Source organism: Stegostoma tigrinum, chromosome 3 (assembly GCF_030684315.1).
Source record: "Stegostoma tigrinum isolate sSteTig4 chromosome 3, sSteTig4.hap1, whole genome shotgun sequence".
Taxonomy (NCBI): Eukaryota; Metazoa; Chordata; class Chondrichthyes; order Orectolobiformes; family Stegostomatidae; genus Stegostoma; species Stegostoma tigrinum.
In genome coordinates, this window is record NC_081356.1 from 14,058,023 (window position 1) to 14,073,255 (window position 15,233).

At 39.3% G+C, this 15,233-nt stretch overlaps 1 protein-coding gene across 2 annotated transcripts in view; it reads left to right on the forward strand.

Annotated features, from left to right (window-relative positions):
- Nucleotides 1-15,233, forward strand: part of tnksa (tankyrase, TRF1-interacting ankyrin-related ADP-ribose polymerase a) — a 129,866-nt gene that overhangs the window by 60,845 nt on the left and 53,788 nt on the right. For both annotated transcript variants that reach the window (XM_048526801.2, XM_048526802.2), the window contains one exon: nucleotides 13,352-13,446. In XM_048526801.2, coding sequence (XP_048382758.1) covers nucleotides 13,352-13,446 — 95 coding nt within the window. The remainder of the gene's footprint in view (nucleotides 1-13,351; nucleotides 13,447-15,233) is intronic.

Below are 15,233 nucleotides of genomic sequence, written 5' to 3' on the forward strand. Positions count from 1 at the left end.
TGTGCATACCCATGGGTCTTTGAAAGTAGCAGGACAGGTAGATAAGGTGATCAATAAGGCGCATAGGATATTTGCCTTTCTTACCCAAGGCAGAGAATGCAGAGCAAAAGGTTTATGCTGGAGCTATATAAGATGCTGACTAGGCCACATCTAGAATACTGTGCAAGGTCCTAGTCCCCACAAAGGATGTGATTGCTGTAGAGAGGGTGAAAAGGAGATTTTCAAGGATGCTCCTGGCCTGGGGTATAATGGAAGATTGGATAGACTGGGGTTGTTGAGGAGCAACAAAGGTTGCGAAGGACCTGATAAGATTGAAGGGCACAGATTGGATATGAAGGCATTTTATCAATTAGTGAGGATATCATTTAACCACGGACATAGATTTTAAAGTAAGAATTAGAAGGCTGAGGCGAATTGAGACGAAATGTTTTCATTTCAAGTTAGTGGGATATTTTGTGGCATTTAAGCTGTATTTAGATATTCATTTATATTGCAATACACCCTCCCGGACTTTAGATCAAAAATTGGAAAATGAAATTAGTGTTGTTTAATCTTTTGTTGACTGGCGTGGACATGATGCTCATGTGCTATAAACATTTATAAGAAAATCAATTGGCGAGTAATCAAATGTTACTGAAGTCCATGATGAACAAACTAGTCAGTCTCGTTTCCTGTGCTGTCTGCAGAGACTTGCACATTTATTTCCTTCAAGTGCCCATCTTGTTATTTTTGAAATCATTGTTCATATCCTTCCATTACTATAATGGACAGTGAATTCCAAGTCATTAGCAGTTAGTGCTCTTCACATCCCCACGGCATCTTTTGACCAAACCTTAGATCTATGTCCATTAAGTCATGTGGCATCTGATAGTAGCACCCATTTTTCTGTGACTACTTTATCCAAACCCATTATAATTTTGCACTCTTCTCATTAAATCTCCCTTTAATCTCCTTTCCTCTAACCTGGTAGGTACAAATCTGAGTCATTCTGGAAATTCTCCTCTGCATTCCTTTTTAGGGATTCCCCTTCCCTTTGCCTCTTCTGAAAGTGTGTATTCCTCAGACGTCTTTGCTTTGTGTAAAGTTCTAGCTGCTGGAGTCAACCCATGGTGGTCATTATCTCTGTCAATGAGCCTCTGACATTGACTGTAGAAGTGCTGAAATTGGAGCCATTTCAGATCAGCTAGATTCTGGTGACCTCTGATGTCCATTTATCTGTCTGAGGCTTGTTCAAAAAATGTTTTGTTGATGATTGATTAGATGTGGGATTTATAAGTAAATAGCTGATTTTATGTACATTTATGTATTGCAGTGATTATCTTTTTGTTGTCTGCCCTCTAATTTCATTTCCATTGTTTTTGACAAAATGCTTGACTTGCAGTGTATTTTGAAAATGAATGCCAACTTGTTTGTGGTCTAGGTTACTGTTCTGTCTTTTAATCTGTTCTGTCCTTTCATGGGATGTGGTTAGGGCCAGCATTTGCCTATCCTTAATTGCCCTTGAATTGAGTGGCTTGCATGGTCATTTCAGAAAGCAGTTTAGAGTTTGCCACGTTGCAGTGGGTCTGAACTAAATCTAGGTCACAGGTAAAGAATGACTGGCAGATTTCTTTCACTATATTAGTGAACCAGATGGATTTTTATTGCAAATGATAGTTTCATCATTCCCATAAAGTAAATGTAGCTGTTTTGGTGGAGCTTGAGCTCCCTAGGGCAATTAATCTGACTCTCTAGATTGTTGCTCCAGTAAGGTTTGCTGTACTATCAAATTGCTGCTGTCTTTCCAAAATCCTAACCTGACTTCCACTTTTTAAATCTTAAGCTTCAGCTATTACTAGGTAAATTTATTCAATCACGTGACATATTTGGAACCTTCTATCTCTTAACTGGATGTTGTCTTGCAGTTTAGTTTCTGGAGATCTCCCCAGAGAGCAGGGTGGTTTTCTGCATCAGTATGTTTCAGCTTGCTATTCTCTACAGATAATGTTAAGAAATTTTGCAAGTCTGTCCAGTTACACTTTATTTGGCAATGAATGAGATGCCTCCATCAATAATCAATATGTTAAATGCCTTAGCATAGTTTAGTGATGGTTATTAGACACCCTGGAGTTGACATTCTGTCTTTATCTGAGCCATTTAAGCAGTTTTTGTACTCTAATTTCCATTGTTAGCCTGCTGAGTTCTAGAACCTTGTCTGAACAATATTGACCAACCCGATGATTATTTTTTTGTATGATGCTTTTAAAAGAAAACCCATCCTTTTTTCAAGAAAGAAAATTCCTCTGTCCTTGTGAAGTGTTGCTGCATTTCCAAATGGCCACTACCTATGTCATTGAAGACCTTGAAGATACTGTGACCTCCTAAATCCATACCCATCTTTCCTGTAACTTCATGATTAAATCTCTATGATTGGGCTTTCATACTGTGCAACTGTTACCTTGGTTTTTCATATTTCATCCACCTTGACATCTCTACACCCTTGGATATGTTGGTCATAAAGCCAGCCCTGCTCCTGTCTGTTGAAGATCAGTGGGACTGTGTTCGTTAATTCCAGTTTCCTATCTGATCGTAACCAGAACATCTCCAATAATGATTTATTGTCCTGCCATCACACCATTATCTATGCGTTCACCAAATTATTTATCCTTGCCCCTGTCTTTTGTATCTATAGACAAGTCTTAGGTGACATCATCCATTGAGTCAGCTTTTAAACAGATTCTGTACTGTCAAATATTGGTACATATTCACTCCTGGGTAGGGCCGTATTTCAGCATTTCTGAAATTAAAACAATGTTAGAGAAACAGTTTTAAAATTTAAAGTCCAGTATGACTTTACTTGGAACTCTAGAAGAAGAGACCAATTGGATTCAGTGTTAACTTTTGTTTAACTCCACAGATGCTAGACTTGCTGAATTTCGCTGAATCTTTTTGCATTATTTCAGATACCCAGAATCTGAAGTATTTTGCTGTTACTTTAGCATTTATATAAATCTTTTGTGATTTTTATCCCCACGGGTCAAACCAGTCTGTCTGGAAGTATATGTCGTGTAAATATTGCAAGTATGAAGCTAATGTGTAGGCTGCCTTAAAAAAGAAAGTTCAGTTTCTTTGCCTGATTGAATGCACAAAAAAAATGCTTACTTTCTACACTTAACTAATCTTTGCAGTTCTTGAGGGAGTGATGATTTATTCAAGATAGTTTCCAGATAAATTATTTTGAACTTTTACTGTTTATAGTACCGATAGGTAAAACAACCTTTCCAAATCAATAAAATGTTTCACCTGAGTCATGTAGTACCATTTTATCATTTAAATACTGCCAAGGACCATGGGTGTGTAGCCCAACTTGGTTTCAGAATAGGCATAAAAATTCCCTGGTAGCATTGTGTGTGTCCTTCTAAATCATATTTTAAAAGGTTGTTCTGATCATGCACCACTATAATATTTAAATGGTTGCACTTCCTGCTTGCGTGATGTTTATATGAATCTGTCAAGCTAGGTTTTATTCCCAAGGGCATAGAACATAGAACATTACAGCACAGTACAGGCCCTTCGGTCCTCGATGTTGTGCCGACCTGTCATACCGATCTGAAGCCCCTCTAACCTACACTATTCCATGTACCTCCATATGCTTATCCAATGACGACTCAAATGTACCTAAAGTTGGTGAATCTACTACCGTTGCAGGCAAAGCGTTCCATTCCCTTACTACTCTGAGTAAAGAAACCATCTCTGACATCTATCCTATATCTTTCACCCCTCAATTTAAAGCTATTACCTTCACAGCCTTGGCTATCTCCTTATTTCCCATTATTAATTCCCCCTGACGATGCATAGTTCCTTCTAAGGCAGATGGTGTTTTCAGAATGTAGACATCTTCAATGTAAGTTTTTTTTTGTATCAAAATTTCAATAGCTTGCAATAAGGATTATTTGCAGCAAAACAATAGTGTTCATGTTCACACTTCTTAAAAGGATACGGAGCCTGTTCTGTAGAATTGTAGAAAATTGTTATCCCAGTTGAACTCTTTGAGAAATGCCAACCTCCTGTCAGTGACATTGTGTCAGTTTCTTTGTGACAGTAGTATGTAACAATTTATAATTGGAGGAAGATTCAAACATCTTGTAATGGAAGAAAATAGTGTTTATAAACCAAACATAAAATTAAAAGCTCAAATGTTCATAGATACAAGGATTCCTCACCCAAAGTTGTGGTTGTATTTCTCAAAATTGCAACTTTGAGTGTAATGACATTAAGTGAATCATCATTTCCATGGGAATCAATATCAAAGTTAATTAAGTTCCTTTGCTTTTTCTGAGCATGAAATTCCCAAGTTAAAATAAATGACCTGTGCAGAGTCATGATTTACTAGCTTAAATTAATTCCAAAATAAAACACATCACGAAGTATAAAATTAATATAAGATATTTTTAAAAATATACTGATCTATGCAAAGCAGAGACAAATCAGGCTCCATCTAGTAGCAGAGGTTAGTCAATTCAGATAGCAGTTGAAACCCCAAGATGACTTGCACTGACAATGAATTGCCACTAGATAAGAGCTTAGAACCTCAAGTTCAGAACTGAAACCAGAAGAGGAGTAGCTGAAGAATGGACAATTAAGAGCGGGTCTAAGGTAAGATCAGAGGGTGAGAAGCAAGGTGGTATTTGTGATGGACATGCTGGGAGCAAACTGCAGCCTATTTGAGGGGGTGGGAAAGCAAAGCCACAGAATATCATTGCCTCATGGTCACCTCTATTTTTGCTTTTTGCCTTGCACAGCAGAATGCAATATTTAGTTTGTTGCATACCTCATTTTCTTGTTGAAGCAGCTTTATGACACATGGATGAAGTTTTAACCATTCCTGATTCTAGATAGACAGCTGAGTTGAATTTTGGCAAGTAGAAGTCTTTGTGTGATGTTAGAAGCCATTGTAGAGCATCTTTAGAATGATCTTGAAGTTGACTACTTTCAAATCTAGTATTTTTATTATTCCTGAATTTAAGTTTGTATATGAAATCTAAGCCTTGTGAATCGGAAAGGTAGACCCTTCTTGAAGGGTTGAATTGTTGCCTACCTTGAATAACAGTTAACTCCGTATTGAAACATCTTTCACAAGCAGGGCACTCTGTCACCAACTTGGAAGCTCTCTTGATAGTTGGATTCTCATTGTTCTGAGAAGTTGATGTACTAGTTTGTTGGGGCAGGTATGGTATAGGAAAGCAGAATTATTGAATGTCATTCTGACATTGTCAGATATGTTGAATAGACAGTGCCATCATTCTGCTAATATCGTCTTGAATCATTTAAAGCTATTACAATATGTCAGGCAATAATCATAACAAGAGTCTAACCATCTCTCCTTTGAAATTCAATGGCATTACTTACAAAGGCTGATTGCTCCCACTCTAAGCATCCTGGTGATTAATATTGAGCAGGAATTGATCTGGGCCAGCTGTATAAATAAATTGATCACATGGGTAGCATGGTTGGCACTGCTGCCTCGCAGTGCTAGGGACTCAGGTTTGATCCCATCCTCAGGTGACTGTCTGTGTGCCGTTTGCACACTCTAGTCATGTCTGTGTGGGCTTCTTCCGTGTGCTTCAGTCTCCTTTCACAGTCCAAGGATGTGCAAGTTAGTGGATTAACCATGCTTAATTGCCCATGGCGTTCAAGGATGTGCAGGCTAGGTGGATTAGCCATGGGAAATGCAGAGTTACAGGGATAGAGTCGGGAGGTGAGTCTGGGTGGGATGCTCTTTGGAGTGTCAGCATGGTCTTGATGGGCTGAATGGCCTACTTCCACACTGTAGAGATTCATTGATTCTACAAGAGCAGGAGGGAGGCTTGGAATTCTCTAACAATTAACTCACCCACTTTCTTCCCAGACCTTGCTTATCACCTGCAAGGATGAAGTCACGAGTGTGATAGAATACCTTTCACTTTCCTGGATTAATGCTGCTGTTAAAAACAGTAAATACCACTCATAAAGTCAACACCTCCAGGACAAAGCAGTTCAGATGATTGACACCCCATCCATCACCTTCAACTGACTCCACCACCAGCATACATTGTCAGCAGTATTTGCCCTCTATAAGATCTTGGGGCATTATGGTGGTTCACTGGTTAGCACTGCTGCCTCACAGTGCCAGGAACTCGGGTTTGATTCCACCCTTGGGAGACTCTGTGTGGAGTGTGCATGTTCTTCCTGTGTCTGCATGGGACTCTGCCAGGCGCTCCAGTTTCCTCCCATAGTCCAAAGAGGTGCAGGCCAGGTGGATTGGCCATGCTAAATAGGCTATAGTTTTCAGGGATGTGTAGATTAGGTGTGTTGACCATGGTAAATGCAGGGTTACAGTGAAAGGGCAGGGGTTTAGGTCTGGATGGGATGCTCTTTGGAGGGTCGGTGTGGACTTGTTGGGCCGAAGTGTGGAAACAAGCCGTGTAGCGATTCTACAATTCTCCGATCTACACTAATCACTCACCGTGACCTTTCAAATCTGTGACCTCTACTAACAAGAAGGACGATGGCAGCAGTGCCACTATTACCTGCACTTTTCCTCCAAGTTGCCCACCATTCTGCCTTAGAACTATATCACTGCACTTTTGTAGGGTCAGTGCCTGGAACTCCCTTCCTAACAGTACTGTGGCTTTACCTACCTTACATGAATTGCATTGGTTCAGAAGAGAGCTCTCAATAGCCTTTTCAAGGGCAATTGGGATGTGCAATAAATAAATGCTGATCTGGTTAGTGACAATTGTATCCTGTGAACAGTTAATTTTTTTAAAACATCATGTCATAAAGAAGAAAGTAGAAGTGCCAGTGTCTTCAAATAAAAGTCTAATTAGTCTATTCTTTAGTCACTTATCTTATACAATGCTGAACTAAATTTCCTTCAATCATGACATTTTGTGTGTTTTCAGATGACTGTTGAAATTTGATTTTTGTGGAAACACAATACGGATCTGTAAACCTTGGTTTGCTTCCTTAGCATTTGTAGGATTTATATCAAACGTTGTTAGTGATTTTGTATTGAACTGGGCATTTGAAAAAATGAAGCACTGAAAATGTTGTGTACAAAAAAAAGGGCTATTTGAAGAAATTTCTGCCATTTTCTAAGTGACATGAAGCTTTGGCTTTCTTGTTTGCACATTGGTAAATCATGCAGACTTCCTGTTATCAGCAACGTGACAAAATCATAAAAGCATCAAGCCAGTTCTTGCATCCATTGTGCACCATTTAATTGGCAAAACTCAAAAAATGCTAGTTTTTGCTGAAGTACGTTTTTCAGGTCAGAACCTTGCATGATTGTATGTATTTGCACATTTCAAAATGCTTCCTTTGCTTATAAATTTTAGTGTTCTGCAATTCTGACATAGTACTAGATGGATTTGTTTGCTTTTTACTTTTGAGAAATTATAGATATATTGTGCAGTATTAGCGTTCTGTTGCTTTATTAAGTAGATTGTAAATGCAAGCAGGGTAGTTTTTGTGATATTTTATTTCTTAACTCTGGCAAACTGTCCAAAATTCTCAGCTTATGTCAAATTCTTATACAGTTTGCTTATAGTTCCATTTGAATTTGGTTATGTTTTCTTTTGAATAGGGTCCATTCTGATACGTACTCTTCACTGGCCAAGCCCAATCTAATCTTGACTGGGGTGCAGTTCAAATTTAGAGAAGTCTGTAGTAAACAGATCAGTAGCTAGGTGTGGTGGAGAGATTTGCTAGTTTGTTTACGGAGCCTTTAAACTAGCGAGAGATGTTTTGCTGAGGAGGGGAAGGGGGCCTTAAGTATCAGTACGAATAGAAAAGCTGATGAGATGGTTCTGAGGCAGAAAAGGCAGATGAGCTTAGTAAAGAATGAAGTGAGACTAAAGAATTAAACTTTACTTGTTTCAGTGCTGGTAGAACTGATGAACTCGGGACATGTGTGGGAACATGGGACTGGGATGTCATAGCCATTACAAAAACTTGGCTGAGGGAAGGACGGACTTGAAGCTTAATGTTACAGGTTTTAGATGTTACAGGACGAATGGCAAGAGAGGAGGGGGAGTGACATTTTTGATTAAGGAAAACATTACTACTGTAGCTAGAAAGGATATTTCTGGGCGATCATCCAGTGAAACTACATGGGTAGAAATAAGAAAAGGATGACGACCTTGAGGAGATGGCCTCCCAATAGTCAGAGGGAAGTTGAGGATCAAAAATGTGAGAGAGCCTAGATATTTGTAAGACTACGTTAGTGTCATAATAGGGGATTTTTAATTTTCCATACGTTGACTAGAACTGCCATTGTGTTAAAGCTGTGAGGAAGAAGCCTGGGAACTATAGACCTGTAAGCATGACCTCAGTGGTAGGTAAGTTGGTGGAGGGAATTCTGAAAGATAGGATTTACATGAATTTGGAGAAGCAAGGACTGATTAGGCATAGTCAGCATGGTTTTGTGTGAGAAAATGGTGTCTCACAAACTTGATTTAAGTTTTTTTTAAGGAAGTAACCAAAATATTGAAGGCAGAGCAGGAGACAGTATATGGACTTTAGAAAAGCTTTTAAAGTTCCGCATGGTCAACAATTTTAGTAAAGTTAGACGGCATGTGATCCAGGAGAACTTGCAAATTGGATACAAAATTGGCTTTATGCTAGGACACAGGGTGCAGATGGAGGGTTGTTTTCGTTTTTCATTCATGTAAGCAATTTGGATGAGAATATGGGAGGCGTCATTCATAATTTTGCAGGTGATACCAAAATTGGTAGTATAATAGACAGTGAAGAAGGTTATCTAAGATTACAAAGAGATCTTGATCAATTGGATCAATGAGCTGAAGAATGGCAGATGGATTTTAATTTTGGATAAGTGTAAGGTATTTCATTTTGGTAAAACAAACAAGAGCAGGACTTGTACAATTAATGGTAGCGTACTGGGTAATGTTGTAGAACAGAGGGACTTGGGGGTTTAGGCACATAATTCTTTGAAATTTGCATCATGGGTAGACAGGGTGGTTAAGAAGGCATTTAGACATTTACCCTCACTGTTCAGACCTTTTGCGGATTGGAGTTGAGGCATCATATTGAGACTATACAGGATGTTGGTGAGGCCTTTACTGGAATACTGTGTGCAGTTCTGTTCGCCCTGCTACAGGAAGGATATTCTTAAATTGACGAGGTTTGTAAAAAAATTACCTGGATGTTATTAGGAGTGGAGTGTTTTGAGTTATGGAAATAGGCTAGGACTCTTTCTACTGAAGCGTAGGAAGCTGAGGGATAACCTTGTAGAGGTTTATAAATTCATATGGGGTATGGATAAGATGAACAGCACAAGTTTTTTTTTCCCCTGATGTGGGGGAGTTCAAGACTAGGGGGCATATTTTTAAGGTGAAAGGAAGGAGTAAGTTTTAGAAAGGACATGAAGGGTAACTTTTTTTGTACAGACTAGCTTGTGTGTGAAATGAAGTGCCAATGGCAGTGGTGGATGCAGGTGCAGTTACAAAGTTTAAAAGCCATTTGGATGAGTACATGAATAGGAAAGATTTGAAGAGATATGGACCAATTGCAGGCAAGTGGAATTGGTTTAATTTGGGATCATACTTGGCATGGTCTAGTTGTTCCAAAGGGTCTGTTTCAAGCTTTATGACTGACCCTGTTGCTGCTTGTTGGGCTATAAGGAATGCAGTGATGGATAACAATAGAATCTATAATTGCTGCCTACCCTATATCCAAAAAGTAGCAACACATTCATAGAGTCATCGGTGGTGCCATGGCTTGGTTGGTTGAAGTGCCTGTCAAAATAATAAGACTCTGGAAATTTTATGGCAAAACAAATGTTGCAGAACAAACTCATTCAGCTATCTAATTTATAGCTTATAGTTCTAAGTTCTAAGATAGTTTTGTTGTTTGTTTTATTGGCAAACCACATAACCTGTCTGGTGAAAGAAAGCTTTGGTTTCTAGTACCATGAGCCAACCAGTAAAGTTAGCGAGACCAACCCTGTCAGTTGATGTGCCATATGCTGGATTGCTTCGGGTGTGCTGTGCAGTAGATACGTATTTGTTTTCATTGAAATGTAAACACACTTTCTATCACAATCTTCATAACCAGATCACTGCTACATCAAATTCTTTGATCATTGAGGTTGGTTGGCTCGCCATGCTGTTTTGAGGTTCCGCAGGCGTTTCATGACCGTGCTGGGTAACATCCTCAGTGCAGCCTCTGAAGCGTCGGTGTGTTTTCCCGCCTGGTTTTTAAACTCTGGGGTCCGTTGCGATGGATTGCCTTATTTCCGGGCTTCCTCCATAAGTCAAGAGGAGGAGGAATACCTCTTCCTGCTGTTCAAGGATAATGGGTATCCAAAGAACTAGGTCAGGAGATGCCGATAGGAACAGCATCAGGAAGATTCTACAAGCCCCAACACTCTGATCACACTACCCTACATCAGGGACACATCAGAATTCACCACAAGATTTCTACGACCGCTGGGCGTCAGTGGCGCACAAACCCACATCAACCCTACGACAAGTGCTCACCCGAACTAAAGACCCACTCCCCACCGTGGACAGGGCCCATATCATTCACAAGATCCCTTGCAGAGACTGCGAGAAACACTACATCGGACAAACAGGAAGGAAACTAACAACAAGAGTACATGAACACCAACTAGCTACAATAAGACACAACCAATACTCACTCATCTCAATCCGTATGGACAAGGAGAACCATGACTTCGACTGGGACAACACTAAGATCCTGGGACAAGCTAGGCAGAGACAAGCACGAGAATTCTGGAAGCATGACACTCCACGAAGCAGGCTATTAATAAACACATTGAACTCGACCCCATATACGTTGTGCTATGGAGGAAACCCGGAAGTGAGGCAGTCCATCGCAGCGGACCCCAGAGTTTAAGTAGTAGCGGGAAAACACACTGACACTTCATCAGAGGCTGCACTGAGGATGTTACCCAGCACAGTAACAAAACGCCTGTGTAACAATGAAACAGCTCGGTGAGCCAACCAGCCTCAACACCCACAACACGAGCTACAGATCTACTCCAAAACCTTAAATTCTTTGATTGTTTTTACATCAGATCCAGTTATTTTTTTTGAAACCTGTTTGTACAAAATTATTTTCTTAGCTCGAAAAACAAGCTGGGCACTTGCCATTTGTTTAAATCATGAGTAAATTGTTTTTTTTCTAAAACTATTGTTAATTCTTACAGAAGAAGTGGAATGTTGGATGAATAATATTTAAGTGATAATTTTTAAAATTAGTTCTACAGACTTGAATCTGCAAGGACCACACATTTTAATTTGTAAAACAGAATCCAACAGAAAAAGTCTGTTTTCCCCTTCATTTGTTGTGGTTTAATTCCCTCATGACCTCTCTCAATAAGGTACAGTTAGCAGATGAGTAACAGCTACGCTGCAATTGTTGATCTGTTGACCTAGTTAATTAGCATTAGTAATTTCAAGCTCTACTCCCATGTATTTACACCCATGCTTGGTTTGTAAAAAGGATTATATTAATGGAATGTCTGATTAAACCACGACATCTGGTATAAAACATGGAATGTATTGCTGATTAGAGAATGTAATTGAGGCTAATGTTGCTGTCTTAATTATAAAGCAGAAAATATTAATTTAATGTTTGTTCTGCTACGGTGGTACCAATTACAGATAATATCAAGATAAATAGTTATTTGGCAGATTAAAAAATTTACTTAACACCTTAGACTATTTATCCCATTTTTTAAAAAAACTTTCTAATAAATTCAGATATTCTAATCTTAAATGCAATTAACAACGTATCTTGTGCATATGTTAACCTGTGGTGGATTTTTGCCTTATATCTGGTGTTAATCCACTGTGGTGGGCCTCCCAACAATTATAGAACTTGCCAGGTTTCCAATAGAAAGCAAATTAAGCCGATATAGTATCAGACAGTCTGCTTCACTAGCTTATCAATCAGTTGGCAAAAACGAGCATCTCTCCCTATGAAGCACAGAATTGTTATACTGCAGAAAGAGACCATTCAGCCCTCATCTACCAGCTTTCTGAAAGTTTCAACTTGGTGTCAATCCCCTGTTCCATGTACACGTGCACATTGTTTCAAGTGAAACAATCATCCAATTCCCTCTTGAATGCTTCAATTAAATCTCCCTCAACCACACTTCCAAGCAGTCCATTCTAGACTGGATCTCGCTGTATGAAAAAGTTCTTTTTCTCACCTCACATTTGCTTCTTTCACAAAACGCTTTAAAACCATGTTCTCTGCATTCTGATCTGTGTAATAATGGGAATAGTTTCTCCCCATGCACTCTGAGACCTCTCAGGATTTTGAAAATTTTCAAATTGCCTGTAGTCTTCTCCTCCCAGAGGATAACAGTTTCTGCTTCTTCAATCTTATCCCTGGAATCATTCTCATAAACCTTTTCTGCTCTCTCCAATGCATTTGCATCCCTGCTATGACGTACCTAGAACTGTACACAATATATCAACTGTCACAGGATTGTGAATGCAAACCTATTAGTGTCTTATGTAAGCTCATCATAACCTCCCTGCTCTTATGCTGTATGCCCCTTTTATGAAGCGTAGAATACAATGTGTATTAACAGCTGCCCCTACCTATCCAAGCACTCTGATTTATGTACATATAGGTCTCTCTGCTTCAATGCACCTTTTCGAAAATACCCCTTATTTTATACTGTCTCATTGTTCTTTGTACTAAAGTGTATCATCTCAGACCACATGTTAAACTTCATCTGCCACATATCAGCTTACTCCAACTTGTCAATGCTTTCCTCATGGTTTACATTTTTCTGAAATTTTGTGCTGTCCACAAACTTTAAAATTGTCCCCTTTACACCAAGGTTCAGGTAGTCTATATATACTTCTAACCACACGCACACGCACACGCACACGCACACGCACACGCACACGCACACGCACACGCACACGCACACGCACACGCACACGCACACGCACACACGTTGGGGACCCTGAACCGGCCAGTATGGCTGTTGCCCATACACCACCACTCTGCCCCCTTCCTTCAGCCCATTCCGGACCCCGGTCCCTTTGTATTTTGTATACTTTTGCACTGAAACAGAGAATGTATAGAATTACCCATGTTGTTGTGTTACACCTAACATCTACTATCAATACTTGTTGCTATAAAGTTGCATTGGAAGGGAGCTTACAAATTTGAAGACTGAAACATTAAACCCTGCTTGGCTATTATTGCCTGTTGCAAATTGTATGTAGAAATTAGTTATTTTAGTCACTTTTGGGTTTTTTAATCAAAAATGCTAGCATTTATGCTAATTATTTTCTAAATTGTTGGTTATTGCTTCCAGTCTACTCCTCTACACCTGGCTGCTGGTTACAATCGTGTCCGAATTGTTCAACTCCTCCTCCAGCATGGAGCTGATGTACACGCGAAAGACAAAGGGTGAGTTGAAGGCTGAATTTAATGTGGTATAGCATGCCTTCATGACACTAATAGCTGCTGACGGCTTTGTATAATTAAACGCAATTTGAATAGCTTGGGATGTTAACTGTTAATATAAGTTCAAGTACAATTAAAAAACCTGATCTTATATTCACTTAGTCTTGCAGAAGATGCTTGCTCTCAAGCGTAAAATTTTTTGCTGTCTACTTTTTTTTCTGCAGAAGATAACAACAGTGTGTTAAGTGGAAGGATACTGCAACACAACCTAACCATAAGCTCACATTCCACTGACTTGTCACAAAGAACTTTACCTCCATAATCTTTCCATAAATCCAGCACAGTTTTGTATCCCATTCTTTATTGCAGTTTATTTGAAACTTAGTTCTGAAATAGATGTAAACTTGCAATAATGTTTCATCTCCTATCTGAGACAAGCTTCATTGTGCAGTTTTCTATGTTTGATATAATCCCCTCACCAATTTCTGTTGACATCCTGAAAATTAGAAAATCAGTATTGTGTGAGCTGGAGTTAACAGTTTTTACTCGGCAAACGTCTATGCCTGAGGAAGAAAAGACATATTTAAAGTTTAATCTGTACGTGAACCATCTTAAAAAGATTATTAAAACTGGTGCAGAATTGCTGTTTTAAAATACATAATTGGGTGCTTAGCTACCTAATTGAAGTAAGCTGTAAATCTGATTGAGAAGGTGGATTTTAGTTTAGTGTATGGTCTGCAATGTCGATTGTGGCCTACAAGCAAAAAAACTTGAATGTCTCTGATAGAATATGGAATACAGAAAATTAGCTTAATTCTTCATAACATAAAGTAACTTCTTGATGTGTGTATAAAGTCAAGACACTCCATTAATCACCCTTGCAAATGACCTCAGCAATTTGAGCAGAGGCGTTATTTGTGTGGTATATAATATTTATGGTCTGGAGGGAACCATAACAGAACAAATTGATCTTTTCATGCCACTACTAGCGTTGCCTTCGTTTCAAACCTTTATCCACTGATTTTGAAGTTTTTTTTGAACATCTATGGCATTAGAGAACTTCTCTCATTACATTTGCTCCTGAAATGTGAACAGTTAATCAGCAATGTGTTACATGAAGATGTACAGCACAAACAGACCCTTCAGCCCAATGTGTCCATACCAACCAGATATCCTAAATAAATCTAGCCCCATTTGCTAGCATTCAGCCTACATCCCTCTAAAACCTTTCTATTCATATACCCATCTAGATGCTTTTTAAATGTTGTAATTGTACCAGCCTGCACCACTTCCTCTGGTAGCTCGTTCCATACATTTACCACACTCTGTGGAGAAGTTGCCCCTTGGGTCCCTTTTATATCTTTCCCTTCTCACGTTAAATCTATGCTCTCTGGTTTTGTACTCCCCCTGTCCCAGGGGAAAGACTTTGTTTGTTTACCCTATCCGTGCCCCTCATAATTTTAGAAACCTCTATAAGGTCATCCCTCAGCCTCCAATGCTCCAGGGAAAATAGCCCCAATCTATTCAGCATCTCCCTTTGGCTCAAACCCTCCAACCTGGCAACAACTTTGTAAGTCTTTTCTGAATCCTTTCAAGGTACACAACATCCTTCCTGTAGCAGGAGACCAGAATTGCACAAAGTATTCCAAAAGTGGCCTAACCACTGTCATATACAGCCGCATCATGAGCTCCCAACTCCTACACTCCGTGCACTGACCAATAAAGGCAGGCGTACCAAACATGTAAGAGCTTTATTTTTACAGGGAGTTTGTACCCTGAAGTAAAGCACT